Source organism: Mustela putorius, unplaced genomic scaffold (assembly GCF_011764305.1).
Source record: "Mustela putorius furo isolate JIRA1106 unplaced genomic scaffold, ASM1176430v1.1 tig00000867_pilon_pilon_pilon, whole genome shotgun sequence".
In the NCBI taxonomy this organism is placed as follows: Eukaryota; Metazoa; Chordata; class Mammalia; order Carnivora; family Mustelidae; genus Mustela; species Mustela putorius.
This window is the reverse complement of record NW_025421501.1, coordinates 3608699-3624201: the sequence shown is the minus strand read 5'-3', so window position 1 is coordinate 3624201 and position 15503 is coordinate 3608699. Positions and strand designations below refer to the sequence as shown.

Below are 15503 nucleotides of genomic sequence, written 5' to 3'. Positions count from 1 at the left end.
AGGTGAGCCGGGTGTCAATGCCCACGTCTACAGTGGAAGCCCGGGGGGCTTCCTGGCCCCTTAGGAAGGGTAGGGCAGGATAGGGCAGCTGGGGCCAGAGGTCAGGAGTCAGGGGTCAGTTGAAGGCACTTGGCTTGAAAAATAGAATCCTTGGGTGATCAGAGCAGCTCTTGGCCCCTGGCAGGCAATGGACTGCGGGCCAGCAGCTTCTGTGGACAAATAAATTCCCAAAGATAGATGGGGGCGGGGCTGCTGGGGCCACCCAAGTCCAACCCCACAGCTCCTTCTGGCTCCGCCTGGGCCCTGCTGAGCCTCCGGAAAGAGGAGCTGTTGGCAGGAAACCACGGGCCACCCGTCACAAGGCAAAGATAAAGCTGCCAGCCCCCCATGAACCTGGGGGAACAGAACAAGGCCAGGACTTGGGTGGAGTGGCCTCAGGCTGAAGCCTTCGCCAAACCAGGGACCCATTCCGAAATCCAAACATCCTCCCCGTTCTACCTGTGTCCCCAGGTGGGGAGCTCAGTCTCTGGGGGGTTTGTGGCCAGGAGAGCAGAAGAGGAAGCAGGGCCATTTCTGGAAGTATCAGCTGTCTGATACTTCCAGTGCCTGCAGCAAGACCCCCACCTCTGTCCTTATAGCCCAGCTTCCGTCCACCTGTCCCTCTGAGTCCAAGCCTGGCCTTTGCCCAGTCAACCTTAGCATTGGCTGGCATCTCTACAGCTCCTCTCTTCTCTCCCATCATTTGTTCTGTCCCAGCCACATCTCCACCTCCCAAAAAACAAGCAGAAGGAGGCAAGTGCCTAGAAGATTCAGGGGCCACTTACTGCCACTGGGCTCCTGGGACAAAAGTGGGAAAGCCTGACATTGACATCAGACAGCCTCAGTTAATATCATTGGCTCTGCTGCTAGCTGCCTTCGAGGTCTTGGGTAACTTGCCTCACCAGTCTGAGCTTGCATCCTCATCTATGAAATGGGGATGATAACGGGATTCCCCTCCTTGGTAGAGGCCCCAAGGGGATGGGTCCCAACAACACTGAGGACAAAATCCTGAGGCTATTATTGATCTTAAGGTATAGACCCTCTGCAGACCCTGTCTTCAACCACAGCCCAGGGCATGAATGCAAGGGCCCCAGGGGACTGGGGGCCGGACAGAGGTATTACATTTGCTTTTGGAGCCCTAGAGCTGGAGGTCTCCCCTGACCCAATGCCTTATTTTGCAGATGAAGAAATGAACTCAGAGAGGAGAAATGAATCGCCCAAGCTCACTCTAAGCAGTACTAGAGGCCTCAACTTGAAGCAGGAAGGCCTCCCTTGTTGGCCATCAACCCTGCCAGGTGTTCTTGGGGCTTCCTCTGGAGATGGGAGATGGAGGCTGGGTGTCCCCTGGGGGTGTGGGTAACTCCCCTGCAGTCCAAGGTGCCTCACTATGAAGGCTGATAGGAATCTTCTTCCTGGCAAGCCTTTAACTGGGAAATTGCTCTAGGCAAGGAGCCAGGCTTTGGGGCTGGAAATCCCAGCCGCCTGTCTGAGTAGAGCTGCTTTCCTGGCAGCAAGGGCCTCCACAGAGGGCAAGCCCATGGCCCCTTCAGCACCCTAGACCAATCTCCCCACTCAAACAGATCAGCCTCATCAATCAGGCCCAACTGTCTGTCCAACATTACCTTCAAGAGGGGCAGGTCAGAACCATATCCTGGGCTTTCTAAAGAAAAAATCCAGAGATGCTAGGAGCCAGGCCTGTGGGTGTCATGTCCTCTTGGCCTGGTCTTGATCCCAGAAAAAAACGGCCTATTCCCTTTCCAGGTTGATCCCATGGCTCTTGGGATAGCAGGTCCCAGGACGTGAATTGCTCGCAATCAAGCATGGGGGTGGGTGCTAACGCTGTACAGGAGCTGTCTCTGTGTCCCCCTCCACCCATGATTCCTGAACATTCAGGAGGGTAACAGGCACTAGATGAGGTGGGCAGAGGGGAGGAAGGAGAGGAAAGGAAGTCAGACAGTCATTCTCCAATCTGCACCTGCCCTTTTCACATCATCACCATGATCTCATCCACCTCCTCCATCACCCCCTCTCCCCACTTCCAAGGAGCCAGGCTTCTGACAGATGGACTAATGGAAAGATGGCTTCCTTTGCCTGGCTAAATTTAGCAACCACTGGACCACAGAGGGGCCTGTGCCCATCCCAAAGGCCAGCCCAGGTCTTCAAGCAGTTCAGCACAAGGCTCCGATGGGTCTCCTTAGATACTCAGACACCCTTGCTTGGAAACACACACCTGTGTGTGCTCCTGTGCTCCTGTTAGAGCCTCAGTTCTGACCCTGACAGTTAGCAAACAGACTATCATGGGGGACTATCTCATTTGGGATGGTCATATCCAAAGCATGCCCAAAATAAAAAGAAATAAGAGCAATTATATTCATCTTCCCAATTATAAATCTCTTTTTTTGCTAATAACTTTGCCAGAGTACAACAGGCAGCTGCTAGGACCAATACCTCTTTCACTGATTCTAAAATACACCTTTCCATCCAGGCCTATGCTTTCCCTCCTTGCCCCAACTCTTGGCATCCCCAAGAACAGACATCTGTGATTATTCTAGGCATCGTCAGGGGGTGGTACAAAGATGAGCAGGGCCAGGGTCAGAGTTTACAGAGGACACAGTACTTTCATACTGAGCAGATTTCTTTTTTAAAACAGTCCCCCTGAAGTAGGTACTGGAACCCCCATTTTACAGATAGGGAAACTGAGGCTCTAGAAATTGAGTGGCTTGCCCAAATAGCTCCCATGTCTGCTTGTGGCTGGAAAGGAGGCTCCCCAAAGTCTGAGAGTTTGGCCAAGAGCCCACCCCAAGACTCCAGCACTTGAGAGCTGCTAGACCTGCCTTATAAGCCCAAAGGCCGAGTGGCCAGCTCCGGTAGTGGGCCAGACCTTGTAGGGAGACAAGGCAATGCTGCCAAGCCCTCAGACCCAGGACAGCCTTCTCTGCCTGGCTAAATTTAGCAGTTCTGTGGAGTGTGGAGGGGGCCTGTGTCCACCCTGGAGGCCAACCCAGGCCCTCAAGGGGGTTGGCACAGATTCCAGTGGGTCTCCTTAGCCATTCGGCATCCCAAGGTTGTGGGGATGACACCTCTGCTTACAGACTTCAGTCCAATTCCCCACGCTGGGCATGTCAGTGTCCCAGGGCTCACTCAGTGCCACTCAGCCCCTTAGATGCTGGCTAGAGTAGGGCCCTGGGTCAGCCTAACAGAGACTGTCAAAGGGAGGTTGTGGGAATGGGGATCTATAGGGAAGCTGCAGCAGAGGTCCTCGTGCTTTGTTTCTCCTCTTGCCTAGACCTTGCACAGCTCCTCCGGCCTTTTCTAACCATCCCCACCCCCAACTATGAGCTCCTTCTCCCCAGCATCTGAGCCATCATAACCCTCTGGTTCTTCTCCATCCTTTTGGGACATTTCCTCTTGGTCCCCGTCCTCTTCCTGTCCCTGGAATGTGGGGACTCCTTGGGGCTCATCCAGCTCCCTGCCCCTCAAACACTGAACACCCCTTGGGAGACTTGCCTCCTTGCCTCCTGAGGTTGCTGAAACCTCTAACACCCATGGCAGCCACATGCCCACCCCCCTCCTCTGGCTCCTACCTCTTTCTTTTCTTCTAAATCAAGCTGTATTGAGGTATAATTGATGTACAGTAAAATGTACCCATTGTAGACACACACTTTAATGAGTTTTGACAAATGCATATAACCCCTGGCATCATCATCTGTCACCCTAGAATGTTCGCACCTGCTGTTTCGCTGCCAATCCCTCCCCGACCCAGGCAATCACTGGTCTGTTTTGTCACTACAGATTTGCTTTGCCTTTTCTAGACATTCACAGAGGTGGAATTGCACAGTACGAGCTTCTTTAACTCAGCACAAGGGGTTAAGCTTCATCCACGCTGCGGCATAGAGCTGTAGTCTGCTCCTTTTGATTGCTGAGCAGTATTCTGTTGTGTGGGCATACCACAGCTTGCCCGTCTCCTGTTGATGGTTATTTTGGTTGTTTCCGGTTTGGGGCTATGATGAGTAAAACTCCCAGGGTTCAGCTCTTTGTGTGCGGATTAGGTCTTCATTTCCTAATTTTGCCCTTCCATTCCTCCCAGTGAGCCCCCAACAGAGTCTCTCCTACCCCTCTGTGGGGTACAGTGTGGGAGGCATGGGGAATAGCACAACAGGGGCCGATGGAGGGGGCAGGGTGAGGCCTTGGGCATTTTGGCAGCTGCCTCCCTGAGCCAGTGAGAAGTGTGCCAGGGCTTGCCCTGGAATTCCCTCTTGGGTGAGTGGCTGTGAGGTAGGAAACCTCTGTTTACCTTGGCTGCTCAATCTTGACCTGCGAGGCTCCATGCTGTGGACTGGCAGGGCTGCACTTGTGCAGGCTGGTTATGAGCTCCAGCAGCTGATGGGAGTAGCAAAGTTGGTCTGTCTCCTAGCCAACCCTCCAAACCCATCTCCGCTCCATGCTCTGACCGCCATGATGGAACCAGCTAGACAGTCAGGCTTTTAGAGACCTTTGGGGTCTTCATCTGTAGATGGGGCCCTCACCCCTGCCTGGCCCACCTAAAGGAGTCAGTCGGGTGCCCAGGGAGATGAGGCGTATGGAATGGTTTTGGGATCTGGGGGGCCTCCCGGATGGACTGTGCAGAAGGAAGAAGCCTTCTGCCCATCCTTGGCTCCTACTGTGAACTATGCACCAAATGTTGCCCTTCCCAGAAATAAACCCCAGGAGCTCCTGAAGGTGTGTTTTGTCTCTTCCAGACATAGCACCTAGGCAGCTGCACAGAACCCCCGTGCCCAGAAAGGCCCTGCATTTCGTTTTCATACTCTGCTGTCCCTGCTAGGAAACTCTTAATTGCTAAACAAGGGATCCACATTTTCATTTTGCACTGAGCCCCACAAATCACATAGTCAGTCCTGCCTCTGGATCTTTGGGCAGGGCCTGATTTCCCTTTGCAGGGCAGCTGGGCAGAAGATTAGATACAGAAACTTCATGAGTGAATCTACCCTCCAGAGGAAGGAGAGGAAGGAGACAGGGATATATCGCTATTCGTGCCACAGAGTCCCTGCTCCTAGAGAGTAGGGCTGCCTGAGTGAGTCAGGAATGAACACCAAGCAACCTCTCCAAGGTCCCTGGACAATCTGAGTTGAGGGAAGCCTTGGGGAGGTGTTCTTGAGCTGGGCCTAGGAGGGCAAGAAGTCAATGGCATCCTGGGGTTCAAAGAGGGCAAGTAAACAGAGAGAGAAACCTCAGGGAGAGATGTAGGACCTAGGGAATGGCCAGGGCTGGAGGCTCCTGATACTTTGGCTCTAGGCCTAGCCCTGCCCCAGGCCATCATGAACCCCTCCCAGCCTGTTTCCCCAGTGACGACATTTGAATCTTAACATGTGCAAAGGGCTTTGAACACATACACAAACTATCAAGTGCTGTCTCTGTGAGCAGAGTCGTGCATCTGCCCTTTGAGTGTGGGTCAGGAAATCAGTGCATCTCCTGGGTCTTGTCTTAGAAGACAGCAATCCCTGGCTGGCCATGTGGGAACCCCAGACCCTGGCTCCAGTTTCCTGATGTGAGTGGGTGTGGGTTGTGGGAACCCAGGTGAACACACAGGCGGATGGTGGAACCACTCTCTAGGAAAACAGAAGGTGACGGTCCTCTGTTGCCCCAGGCACTCAACCTTTATTTCTCTACTGGCTGCATGTCAACAGATGGGTACAGAGCCCTGCCATCCTCCCCCACTTCAAAGACTGCCTTCCCTCCAGCAGGAAAGAAACAGAGAATCTCTGTGGGCTGGTTCCCAGGGGAGGCTTGCCTAACCCTGCATCTCTTATGGCCTCTCTGGAGACTTGGAGGGCACAGGGGAGGGAGGAGAAGAAGAGGCCACGGTACTTGGAGCCCATTTGCCTGATTTTTGCCAAAGGGGCAAAAGCTGAGTTAGAAGAACATTTGGGTCCATCAAACACTTTTCCCATCATTTGACATGATGTGACAGGCATTCCTCCACCAAGGAGGGAGGGAAAGGAAGTGCCCTTGGGTAACTAGCCATTCTCATTGACATCCTTTCAACACGTGGGGATGTAGGGTTGGGGGCAAAGAGTGAGGCCAAGAGTCTAGGGCACTCAGAACCACCCAGCCATGCAGACTGTGGGATGGTGCACACAGGGCTGGGCTGAAAGGGCACAGTGATTAGGTACCCAAGGATGTCTGGGTTCTTAGGCACCAGGGACATGAAGGGCAAATCCGTCCTCTGCTAGGCAGACTAGGCAGCACCGAGAGAGACTTGGCATGTCTCTCATTTGCTTAGGACAGGAACTCTGAGTCTGGGAGTGCCCAGAGCAAGGCAGACAAGCCAGCTGTCTCCCGGGAAGGGGATCCTTGCCCAGCCCCCTTCCCCTACTACCATGTCCCTCTCTCTGACCCTTTAATCCCCTGTACAGATAAACAGTAAGAGGCTCAAGCCCTCATGAGCCCTCTGTTTGTGGAAACAGAGTGGAGGGGGGTTGTCTGCCCTTGCTGTGCACAGCTGGGCCCAGATGTTTCCCCCACTTCACTCGCTTACTGACCAGGCCCCAGACCAATCACTAAGCAAGAGGTCAGAGCTGGCAAGAACTCTGGGAGTCCTCCATCAGTGTAGAGGCACCAGTCACCAAGTAAATGACCAGCCTCCAAGCAAGAGGGTGCCTGCTCCAGAGTGTGCTCATGGATTTGGGGGTAGAGGGCTCTGCATGTCTGGACTGACTGCCAGCTCTGGCTTCTGGGCAGATCCTCCCCAACCCCCCACCCAGGCTGTAGCTCCTGGGCTAGAGCTTCATAGGTGAACTTCCCAGGAGAGTCCCAAAGACATGAATTCTAGAGCCCCCATGTGTATGGAAGCAGGGGCAGAGACTCTTGGCAGGGCCCGGTGAGCAAGCGATGAACGTGATGGCAGTGTGGAGAGCAGAGGGGAAGGCCTGGGCATCATCAGTCTGAGGTACACACCGGAGATTCCACTGTTCCCAGAATTCACTTCTGGTCCTTTTCTTCTGGAAGAAAAACCCAAGAGTACACTGAGAGATGTATGTGTGACAGTGCGTACCCACACTGGTTCCTTCTAGCTCCTTCCATCCTCCATTTCTCCTGGGATAGCTGCATTCTCCCATAGCGTTGATCAGGGGATCCCCAGTTCCACTGTGTCTCCTGATGTGCCCCACATGTCCAGATGATGCCCAGACACATTTCTCTGAAGTCCACGGGGCCTCTTCCATTCCACATGTTCTATCAACAACCCCAGCCCAGCCCAGGGCATATTTTCCTCTTGATTTTTAGTTTGGGAGGTAACTACCCAGTAGGATGAGACCCAGAATCTGGTGATATCAATGCTTCATTCATCTCATACACTCAGGCCTGCTGATTCTACCTACGCCTCTTGAGTTCATCTTTCTCCTGCTGCCCCCAGGCTTCAGGTCCTCTCAGCCCTGCCCTTAGCCCCCTCTTACCTCACCGTCACACTCCCTGGCATCACACTACAAATCCAAGCTGTCAATCCCTTTGGTGGTTCTCTATTGCCTTCAGAATAAAATGCAAGCCCACCTTGTATCCTGGACTCTCCCAGATCTGTCCCCACTTAGTTTCTCCAGGCCTCCTCTCACTTCAGTCTGGCCCACTGGCTTCTGCTTGATAGCTGCTCAGCCACAACTGGGTACAGCCAAGAGACGGGGCAAGGGGACCCCCCCCACCCCTCACCTACCCCCTGGAGCTGACTGGGCGTATGCAATTCTCCCCAGGACACATCCCTCATAAATCAGAGGGAAGCTGCAAGCATCAAGCCTCAGCAAAACTTCCCTAAAAGGCCACCAGGCTGGCTTGGGAATGCAACAGGGTCCCGTCTCTCACCCCCGCGCCATCTGGCTTTAGGAGGCCCGAGGGACTGCAGCCACACAGGGCAAAGCTGTTTGGCTTACAGCAGGCACACAGCACTCCACCTCTCAGATGTGGCCACAGATGCCCAGCCCAAGTCTTTCCTGTGGGCCCACAGCCACTCCCTAGAACAGGACACCACCCTCTCAAGCCAAGCCTCACCAGACCATAGTCAACATCTCAGGTTCATGGTGGAGGTGGAGGTGTTGCCCAGAACCAGCTCACTCTGGGCTGGACTCAGTTGTCTGCCCTCAGATCAGCTCAACACAACCCATCAGCCTCCCTGCCTTGCCCCTCCCATGTGTCCTCCATGTTATCCCAGTCCCTTCCATGCTTCCACCCATCTGTGGCTCTCACTGCCTTGAAGATAATGTCCAGAGTCCTTAACCTGGCATTCAAGGCCCTTTTCACACTCTAGCCTTACTTCTCTACCTTGCACTCTGAGTCCCCAGCCCCACTAGAGACGCCAAACCATGCTGCTTAGCTCTTTCTCCACCAAGTTCCATCCTCCCCTTTCAAACCTCTGCTCGGACTTGTCTCTTCTAGAAATCACCTCCAACCCTTGGCCCAGCAGGGATTGCTCCTTCCAACCTGCCCCATCCTGTTAGGGGCCCCCTCCCAAATCCTCCACCATCCAGCAGCTGGGACTGAACAGTGCCCGAGACACAGGCTCTTCCCCATTGGCTAAGAAATTTTCTAAGTTTTCTTAAGAAAGTGTGCTGAACTCCTTGGCAGTTGTGGCTGCTACGGAAAGCTCTCAAGGAAGACAGAGAAGCTGCGTGAGCTGCCAATGAGGCTTGACTTCTCAAGTGAGTTAGTGTGATCAAGGTTGGTGGATGGATTTCCTGGTAGACCACCTCCGGGCTTCAGCCAGAAATGTGGAGGTCCTGGGCTCCTAAGGACAGAGTTTTAGGTGATCGACCCATTTCACTTTCTTCAGCTCCCGAGGAGTATCCGCAGTGAGTGGGTCAGAAGGAACCATACAGGGGGCAAAATGCCTTGCCTTGCTTCCTGCTTCCTCACCCATGTGCTCTAACAAGGTCTTGCATTGGCTGAGTACCTACTTTTACCCTCAGGTAAGCCCCTCTGTGTGTGTCTGCTATGGACAGACCTGCGGTGGGCCAGCTTCCCCAGAGAGAGGAGGCTGACTTGTTTTGTTTGGCCTCTTTAAGAAGATAAAATGTTTGCAGCACCCAGGAGCACTGGCCAGCGTGGGAGATAGGAGCCGATTGATTGCCCTGGCCCCTATGGAATGACAAGCACGTGATCTATTTATAGACCCTCCAACTCAGGCTCCCTCCCGAAGCTGCGACACATTCCTGCCAGAGATGGCCCTCAAGGACCCAGCTGCTCCAGGGCAGGCCTTGGCCATTGCTGGGCCTAATCCAGACCCTCCGCAGCAGCCTGGCCTGGGGGCTACTGCCTTGGCTCACACTCCCAGGAACAGGGAGGGTTTTTTTTTTTTGCCCCTGCTTCTCACTCTAAGCACCTCTGACAGTGAGAAGATCCTGGCTCCCTCACCCTCGGGAGGTTCAGAATCACCCACTCTCTGAGGCTCCTCTGCCAGCAGGGGTCCCCAGCTTCCCCCACGACCCTGCCCCCAACCCTGACTCTGCCATTTTCCCTCCAGTACCAGATTAAGGTAGACCCAGAGCTGTGAGCTCAGAAACAGAGAACCCCCTCATCTACCCTCCTATGAGGTGACACCAAAGAGGCCAATCCAGTGTGGTCTGGGGTCCCAGAGGTGGTCAGTAGCTGCCCACTCCATGCCCGGGAGACTGTCCTGAGAATGCCTGCCTAAAGACAGGCTGGGTTCAGAGGGGTTAGAGGCCAAGGCCCAAAGAAGGGTCCAGGGGGCCTGGCCATGCAGGGTTTGGTGGCAAGTGAGGAGAAGGAGGTAGCAGGGCTCTGAGCGGTGCTCTTGGCCCCTATAGCACAAGACCCTGCTGATACCACAGGCCCTAGTCACCAGAGCAGAGCCCCTCCTTGTCCCCCACTTACTGATCCAAGAATACTTCTTTTCCGGGACAGACAGGGAGGCTGCAGCCTGGGAGCGGAGGCAGGCAGGGAGCGGGGCAGGGAAGCAGGCTGGAGACAAGCAGGGTGGGGAGGGTCTGGAGCTTCCCACTCACCATCCATGTGGTTCCGGGACAGGTACTTGAGGGCTTCATCAAGCAGGATGACAGGCAGAGATATCTGGAGCACGACCACCCACTGGCGCCCGCTCAGTGGGGTCACCTGGAAAATCAGCTGCGGCGGGGGGAGGGGTGGTTAAAGGTATGCCCCCACAATCTATCTGCATCATACACTTGGGCTACAATGGACTCCTCATGAGCAATTTCAGGACGCTCCTTGAGGTCCCACCTCCAGGTCTTTGTCTACCCTGGTTCCTCTACCAGCAGTGCCTGCCCTCCCCCGCTCTCACCCAATTACCGAATCTTCCTGGTCCTATCGGATAAGTGGGCGGGATTCTGCACTGGGGAGGAACATAGTCTCCTCCCACCCTGGCTTCGGGAGAGTCCCCATAGCAAGAGGTCTTATCCCTGCCTCTTCAGTTCCCCAAATCTGAGGGTCCCCAAGGCACAAGCTGTCTGTACCAAGCACCTTAAGATGTCTCCACTCCCAGTCCTCCATGCAAAAGGGCCCAGAGAGGCCCAGTGACCAACCCAGGGCCAGGCTGTTGCAGGAGGGCTTGGACCCTGTCACAGAAGAGGATTGGGGCAGGGTGGAAACTCACGGGCAGGGGTGGCACCAGTAGGATGAGGAAGTGCAGGGCCATGGACATGGCCACAGCGGCCAGCAGCCAAGGGTTCAGCCAGGGTGGCATCCGCAGCAATGACTGGTTCTCTGAGACACTGCCGAGGGCACAGGGTGCTCACTGCAGGCCCGGACGTGAGCATGCCCTGCTGTGGGCAGCCATCCACCCATGGGGAGGCGTGGGGGCGGCCTGGGCTTCAGCATTTCCCTAATTGGGCCTGTAGGCTGGAGCACTTCTGGGAGGCCAGTGTAGCCAGAAGGGGTGGGTCACAGTTATTTGCTCAGCCCCCAGTGGCCTGTCCCAGGGCTTGGATGCCCTTTCTCTGTCCCTCAGACCCAATCTTGGCCCTTCTATTTATTCAGGCCCCGATCATGGTCTTCTTTGTTCCCTAAATCTCAATTCTGGCCCCACTTACTCTCAAAAGCCACTCTGGGACCCTCTGACACTTAGGCCCTAATCCCGACCCCCCTGATCCTCCTCCCAACTTAGGCCTCACTCCCCCTCTCTCAGCCCCAGCTCCAGGCCCTCTGCCTAGCCCACCTGTTGAGGGCGTTGCACATTTCAATGGTCACCAGCACAGACAAGGCCATGGTTGTGGGAAAGCGTGACTCGAAGACCTCGCAGTCAATGTCAGCAAAGAGCAGGTTGTCCTTGGAGCACTTCAGGAAGTTCCTCTGAGGGCACCAAGGTGGGGTGGGGTGGGGTTCGGGAAAACAGTGATCAGGGGAGGGGCCAGTGTGTGGGAAGAGGGAAGCCTGGCTCCATCTTCAACCCCCATCTGAGAACATAATACAACCACTGGGCAAAGTGCTGCTGTGCGGGTGTGGTGGGCCCAAGGAGGGGCATTGATCCAGGATGGGGCCCAAGGAGGGGCTACATGGTGCTGGAGAAAAAGGCAGGCCATTGTGGGGCAGGAGTATGGAGGGACAGAGGGAGATCAGCTAGCATTAGGATGGGGGGGACAGAAGAGGGCCCCGGGCTGAGAGGGAGGAGGATATGGGGGCTCTACCCGGAAGGTGCCTGGAATATCGGAGGTGCAGGAGTGGGGGTGGTGACTTACTGGGACCACGGAATAAGTAAATGTACATGAAATCCAATCAGCCAAATTGCTTGAATAGAATTCACCTTTGGTGCTATTAAGTAAGATTCCATTCATATCTCCCTCCATTTCTGCCACTGAAATTGAGCTCTACCAGACTCGCCTTTTGCTTACAATGTGGATTAATGAATTGCTAGGTGCAGGCTTACTACATGGCTTCTTCATAATTAACAACAAGATCTCAGGGCTCTATAGAGGATGTGGCCACTGCCGCTGCAGTCCTAGGGGACAGTGCTCTTCCTGTTCATAGACTTCGCTTACAGATTCTGCTGTGATAAGATGCTGAGCTGAGGACATGCGTGAGAACGACTCTGTTTTCTTCCACAATACTGGGATGAGTGTGAATGTAACAGTTAAACAGCTTCCTTCTTCCAGTAACATAAATTTGTTCTCTGGACTATCATCTGAACACAGAGATCTTTTCAGCTAAAGGTTTAAAACCTGGATCCACCCTCGTAGAGAAATCTATATACGATGACAGGCTGTCGGAGCTCCTGTCCAGTAACTAGATCCGTTTTCCCACACTCCATAAATATGGGTAAGGTGACTGTCAGCCAGAAGGGGCCGCTAGCACTTTCCTCTTCTCTCTCATGCAGGATGAAAATTTCTAAAAGACTACAGCTTGGTTAGATTTCTTACTTTAACAAAGAGATGGAGATCCTGGTCTCATTTAAATCAACAGGGAGAGTTTCTCCAAAATCAAGCTCCAGTATCTGGAACAAGTGCTTGTTTTTATTTGGCACTGATCATAGAGCAAAGAAAATGTCCTGGCATTTGATTCCACCCAGAGAACAGGAGGACCAAGGGCCACTTCGTATTGTACCACTCTGGTCAGGCCCCACTTTCCCAGATCTTAATGGCCTACGCAGACATGTGCATTCAAGTGCAGTGTACACACCTTCCACTTGAGCTTGTGCAAGCCTAGAGCCTGCCTCATGCATGTGCAGGGCAAAAAAAAGGACAAACAGGATCATAGCGAGATGTTGCTATAGAAAAACGCCCTGCCCTTTCAGACCTTCTGGGTTTGTGCCCCTGGTCATGAGTCATGGTGTGGCCTCTTGAATTGTTTATTAGAAGGTACTCAAGGCTGGAACTTTGGTCTCATAGGTTCATTGTGAGCCTTGTGGGGGTGGGGGCTTGATTTCTCTGGGTGACGCCACTGTTCTGCCTACTCCTTCCCTTTGCTTCCCTGGCTATTTCCTATTTACCTCATCCTACACGGCCTTCTTGTGTTTCATTAATATAATAAATACTTACACAACTCTTACTACGTGCCAAATGTTGGTCTAAGCACTTTACAAGAAATCACTCCGTTCATCGTCCTGACAGCCTTATGAGGCTGAGGCGGGGACCATTATTACCCATTTTATAGATGAGGAAACTAACTGAGACGTTAAATAGACTGTCCAAAGTTATACAGCTAGTGTGCGGCAGAACTAGGCTCCATGCTCTGTGCTCTTAACCACTCTGCTGCCTTTTGACAGCTTCCTTCAGGAACCAAGGGCGGTTCTAGGCAGCTCTGCTGAAACTCCAACAACCGTAGCTGAAAGTTCCACCTTAGGTCTAACCATTGACCACCTCCAAGTCCCACAGCCACCTGTATATTTTTGGCTAAAGATTTTCTTTTGTTTTCTTTTTAAAGATTTTATTTATTCATTCCATTTATTTATTTATTTGATACAGAGAGAGCGTGCACAAGATAGGGAATACTAGGCCGAAAGGAAAGGGAGAAGCAGGCTCCCCACAGAGCAGGGACAGCCCAATGTGGGACTCGATCCCAGGACCCCAGGATCATGACCTGAGCTGAAGGCAGTCGCTTAACCAGCTGAGCCACCCAGGTCCCCGGCTGAAGCTTTTCACCTTAAAATGTGACTGCTACTTCCATGCTCTTCCCAGGTCTTTGCAGAGCCTTGGTCTGCTTGGTGACTGGCATCCAGTTGATGCTTACTAGCCATTTCTTGGCCAGATGGATAAATGAGAAATGGAATAACCTGAAGACAGTTGGTAAGGTGGCACCAACGGGACTGGGGACTAATGAATAGTGGGTGTGGGGTATGACCTCCAGCTGTCTGGCATGGGTGGCCAGGTCAGCAGTAGAACAGAGATGGGGGTAAAGGAAAGGGATTATCTGGGGAAAGGTGATAGATTTGATTTTGGTAAGTGCAATGGGCCTGTAGGATATCCCAGAGGAGATACCCAGCTGGATACATGGGACTATGCTCAGAAGAAAGATCAGGGTGGGGGTGGGCTGTCCTGGGATGTTTGAGAGCTATTGATAAAGGAGGGTAATAGAGAGAGTGCTGGAAGAAGGCATAGACAGGGTGGTCAGCACACCATTGTTCTATACGTTGCTGCTCCCGTAGGAGCTAAATGAGCAAAGGGTGCCTGAGGCTGGCCTGAGTTGCCTTTCTGGCAAGGACTGGGGAGCATCAGCCTTTGGGATGAGAGTGCAGGCCTATGCTCTGCACTGCTGCCAGGACGGAGAGCCCACATGCTTGAGGGCTAGTGGGTACCAGGAAAGTGTCCCTGAGCTAACTGTACCTAGATGTGAATACTGCAATAATGTCCGAAATCACAGAGCCTCCCAGATGACAGCCGGTGACATGGCAAAGGGTCAGGTACCCCCTTTGAGCTCTTCTATCTACAAGAAGGTAACAAAGACAGGTACACTCAGAGGAAGAAGATCCTAAATCCCTGCAGCTCTCAGCTTTAAATGAAAAATTCACAACTGGCTTTGCTAGAGATCTGGTGCAAACATTCTTTGAGGTAAAGGAGATGTCCAGGCAGCGGTGCCCAGGTGGCGCAGTCAGTTAAGTGCCCAACTTGGTTTTGGCTCAGGTTGTGATCTCAGCATTGTGAGATCTACCCCCGCATTGGGCTCTGTACTCAGCATGGAGTCTGCTTGGATTCTTTTTCCTTTCCCTTCTTCCTCTCTACCCCATGTTTATTCTCTCTCTCTCTCAAATAAATAAATAAATCTTTAAAAATAAAAAAAGGAAATGCCCAGACAGAGGGACAGACTGACAGACAGCTGCTGAGGGGTCTCCTTGCTTGCTTCTAGAGCTATGCTGAGCTAAGCTAGCTCTGTTGTGGGCACCTGCTAACCGGGTGACTTTAAGAGGTCAGTGGATTCCTTTCTCGAGAAGCGTGTTGTTAAAGAGGTGGAGGAGGAGCCTGGCAGATTCCTTCCTTCCACTCTCAGTCCCCTTTCTTCGACCCTCTGCCTGAAGTTTTACCTTTCAGGGGTTCATATTTCTGAGCCCTCATTTACAGCCCTCAATTTATCAGGGGTTCCCTGATAAAGGTAAGATACTTCTGCACAGGTACGCCCCTTGCTAGTCCCCTAACCAAATGAATGGGAGAAGGAGTAACCACCTCTCTGGCTCAGGAGCTGGGTTGCTATCTCTAGTCGTTTCCAGTGGCTTCTGAGATTAGCTCTTTAGATGGTGGATGGCTATGTATGTGTATGGGGGTAGGGAGGGACAGCCATGGCCAACCATGGGGTTACAGATCCCTTTCCCCTGGAACTCCAACAACTACTTGGGCTGTGAGTTCTACCTCAGAAATAATCCCAACATGGTCCCTGGCCGTCCTTGCTTACCAGTTGGTAGAAGGTGACATGAGGTCCCTCGGCATCATAAAGGAACCACCAGGTGGCGGCAGCCACCGTGGCCAGGCCCACGTACACTGCCAGGAGGACAGGAGGAAACTGGCTTTAGTGGCTAGCTGTGGTTT

The 15503-nt window shown here is 53.2% G+C and overlaps 1 protein-coding gene across 8 annotated transcripts in view; it reads right to left on the bottom strand.

The window, feature by feature from the left end:
- Positions 1–91: 91 nt before the first annotated feature.
- Positions 92–15503, bottom strand: part of ATP2A3 (ATPase sarcoplasmic/endoplasmic reticulum Ca2+ transporting 3) — a 39656-nt gene continuing 24244 nt past the window's right edge. For 4 of the 8 annotated variants that reach the window (XM_045085448.1, XM_045085451.1, XM_045085454.1 and 1 more), the window contains 5 exons: positions 15370–15455; positions 11210–11343; positions 10649–10766; positions 10044–10161; positions 92–209 (listed from right to left, as the gene is read on the bottom strand). In XM_045085448.1, coding sequence (XP_044941383.1) covers positions 109–209; positions 10044–10161; positions 10649–10766; positions 11210–11343; positions 15370–15455 — 557 coding nt within the window. In that variant the 3' untranslated portion in view covers positions 92–108. Of the gene's footprint in view, positions 210–5672; positions 7038–10043; positions 10162–10648; positions 10767–11209; positions 11344–13563; positions 14410–15369; positions 15456–15503 lie in introns of those variants that run through there. The other 4 variants (XM_013050708.2, XM_013050709.2, XM_045085452.1 and 1 more) reach the window with 4 other exon arrangements.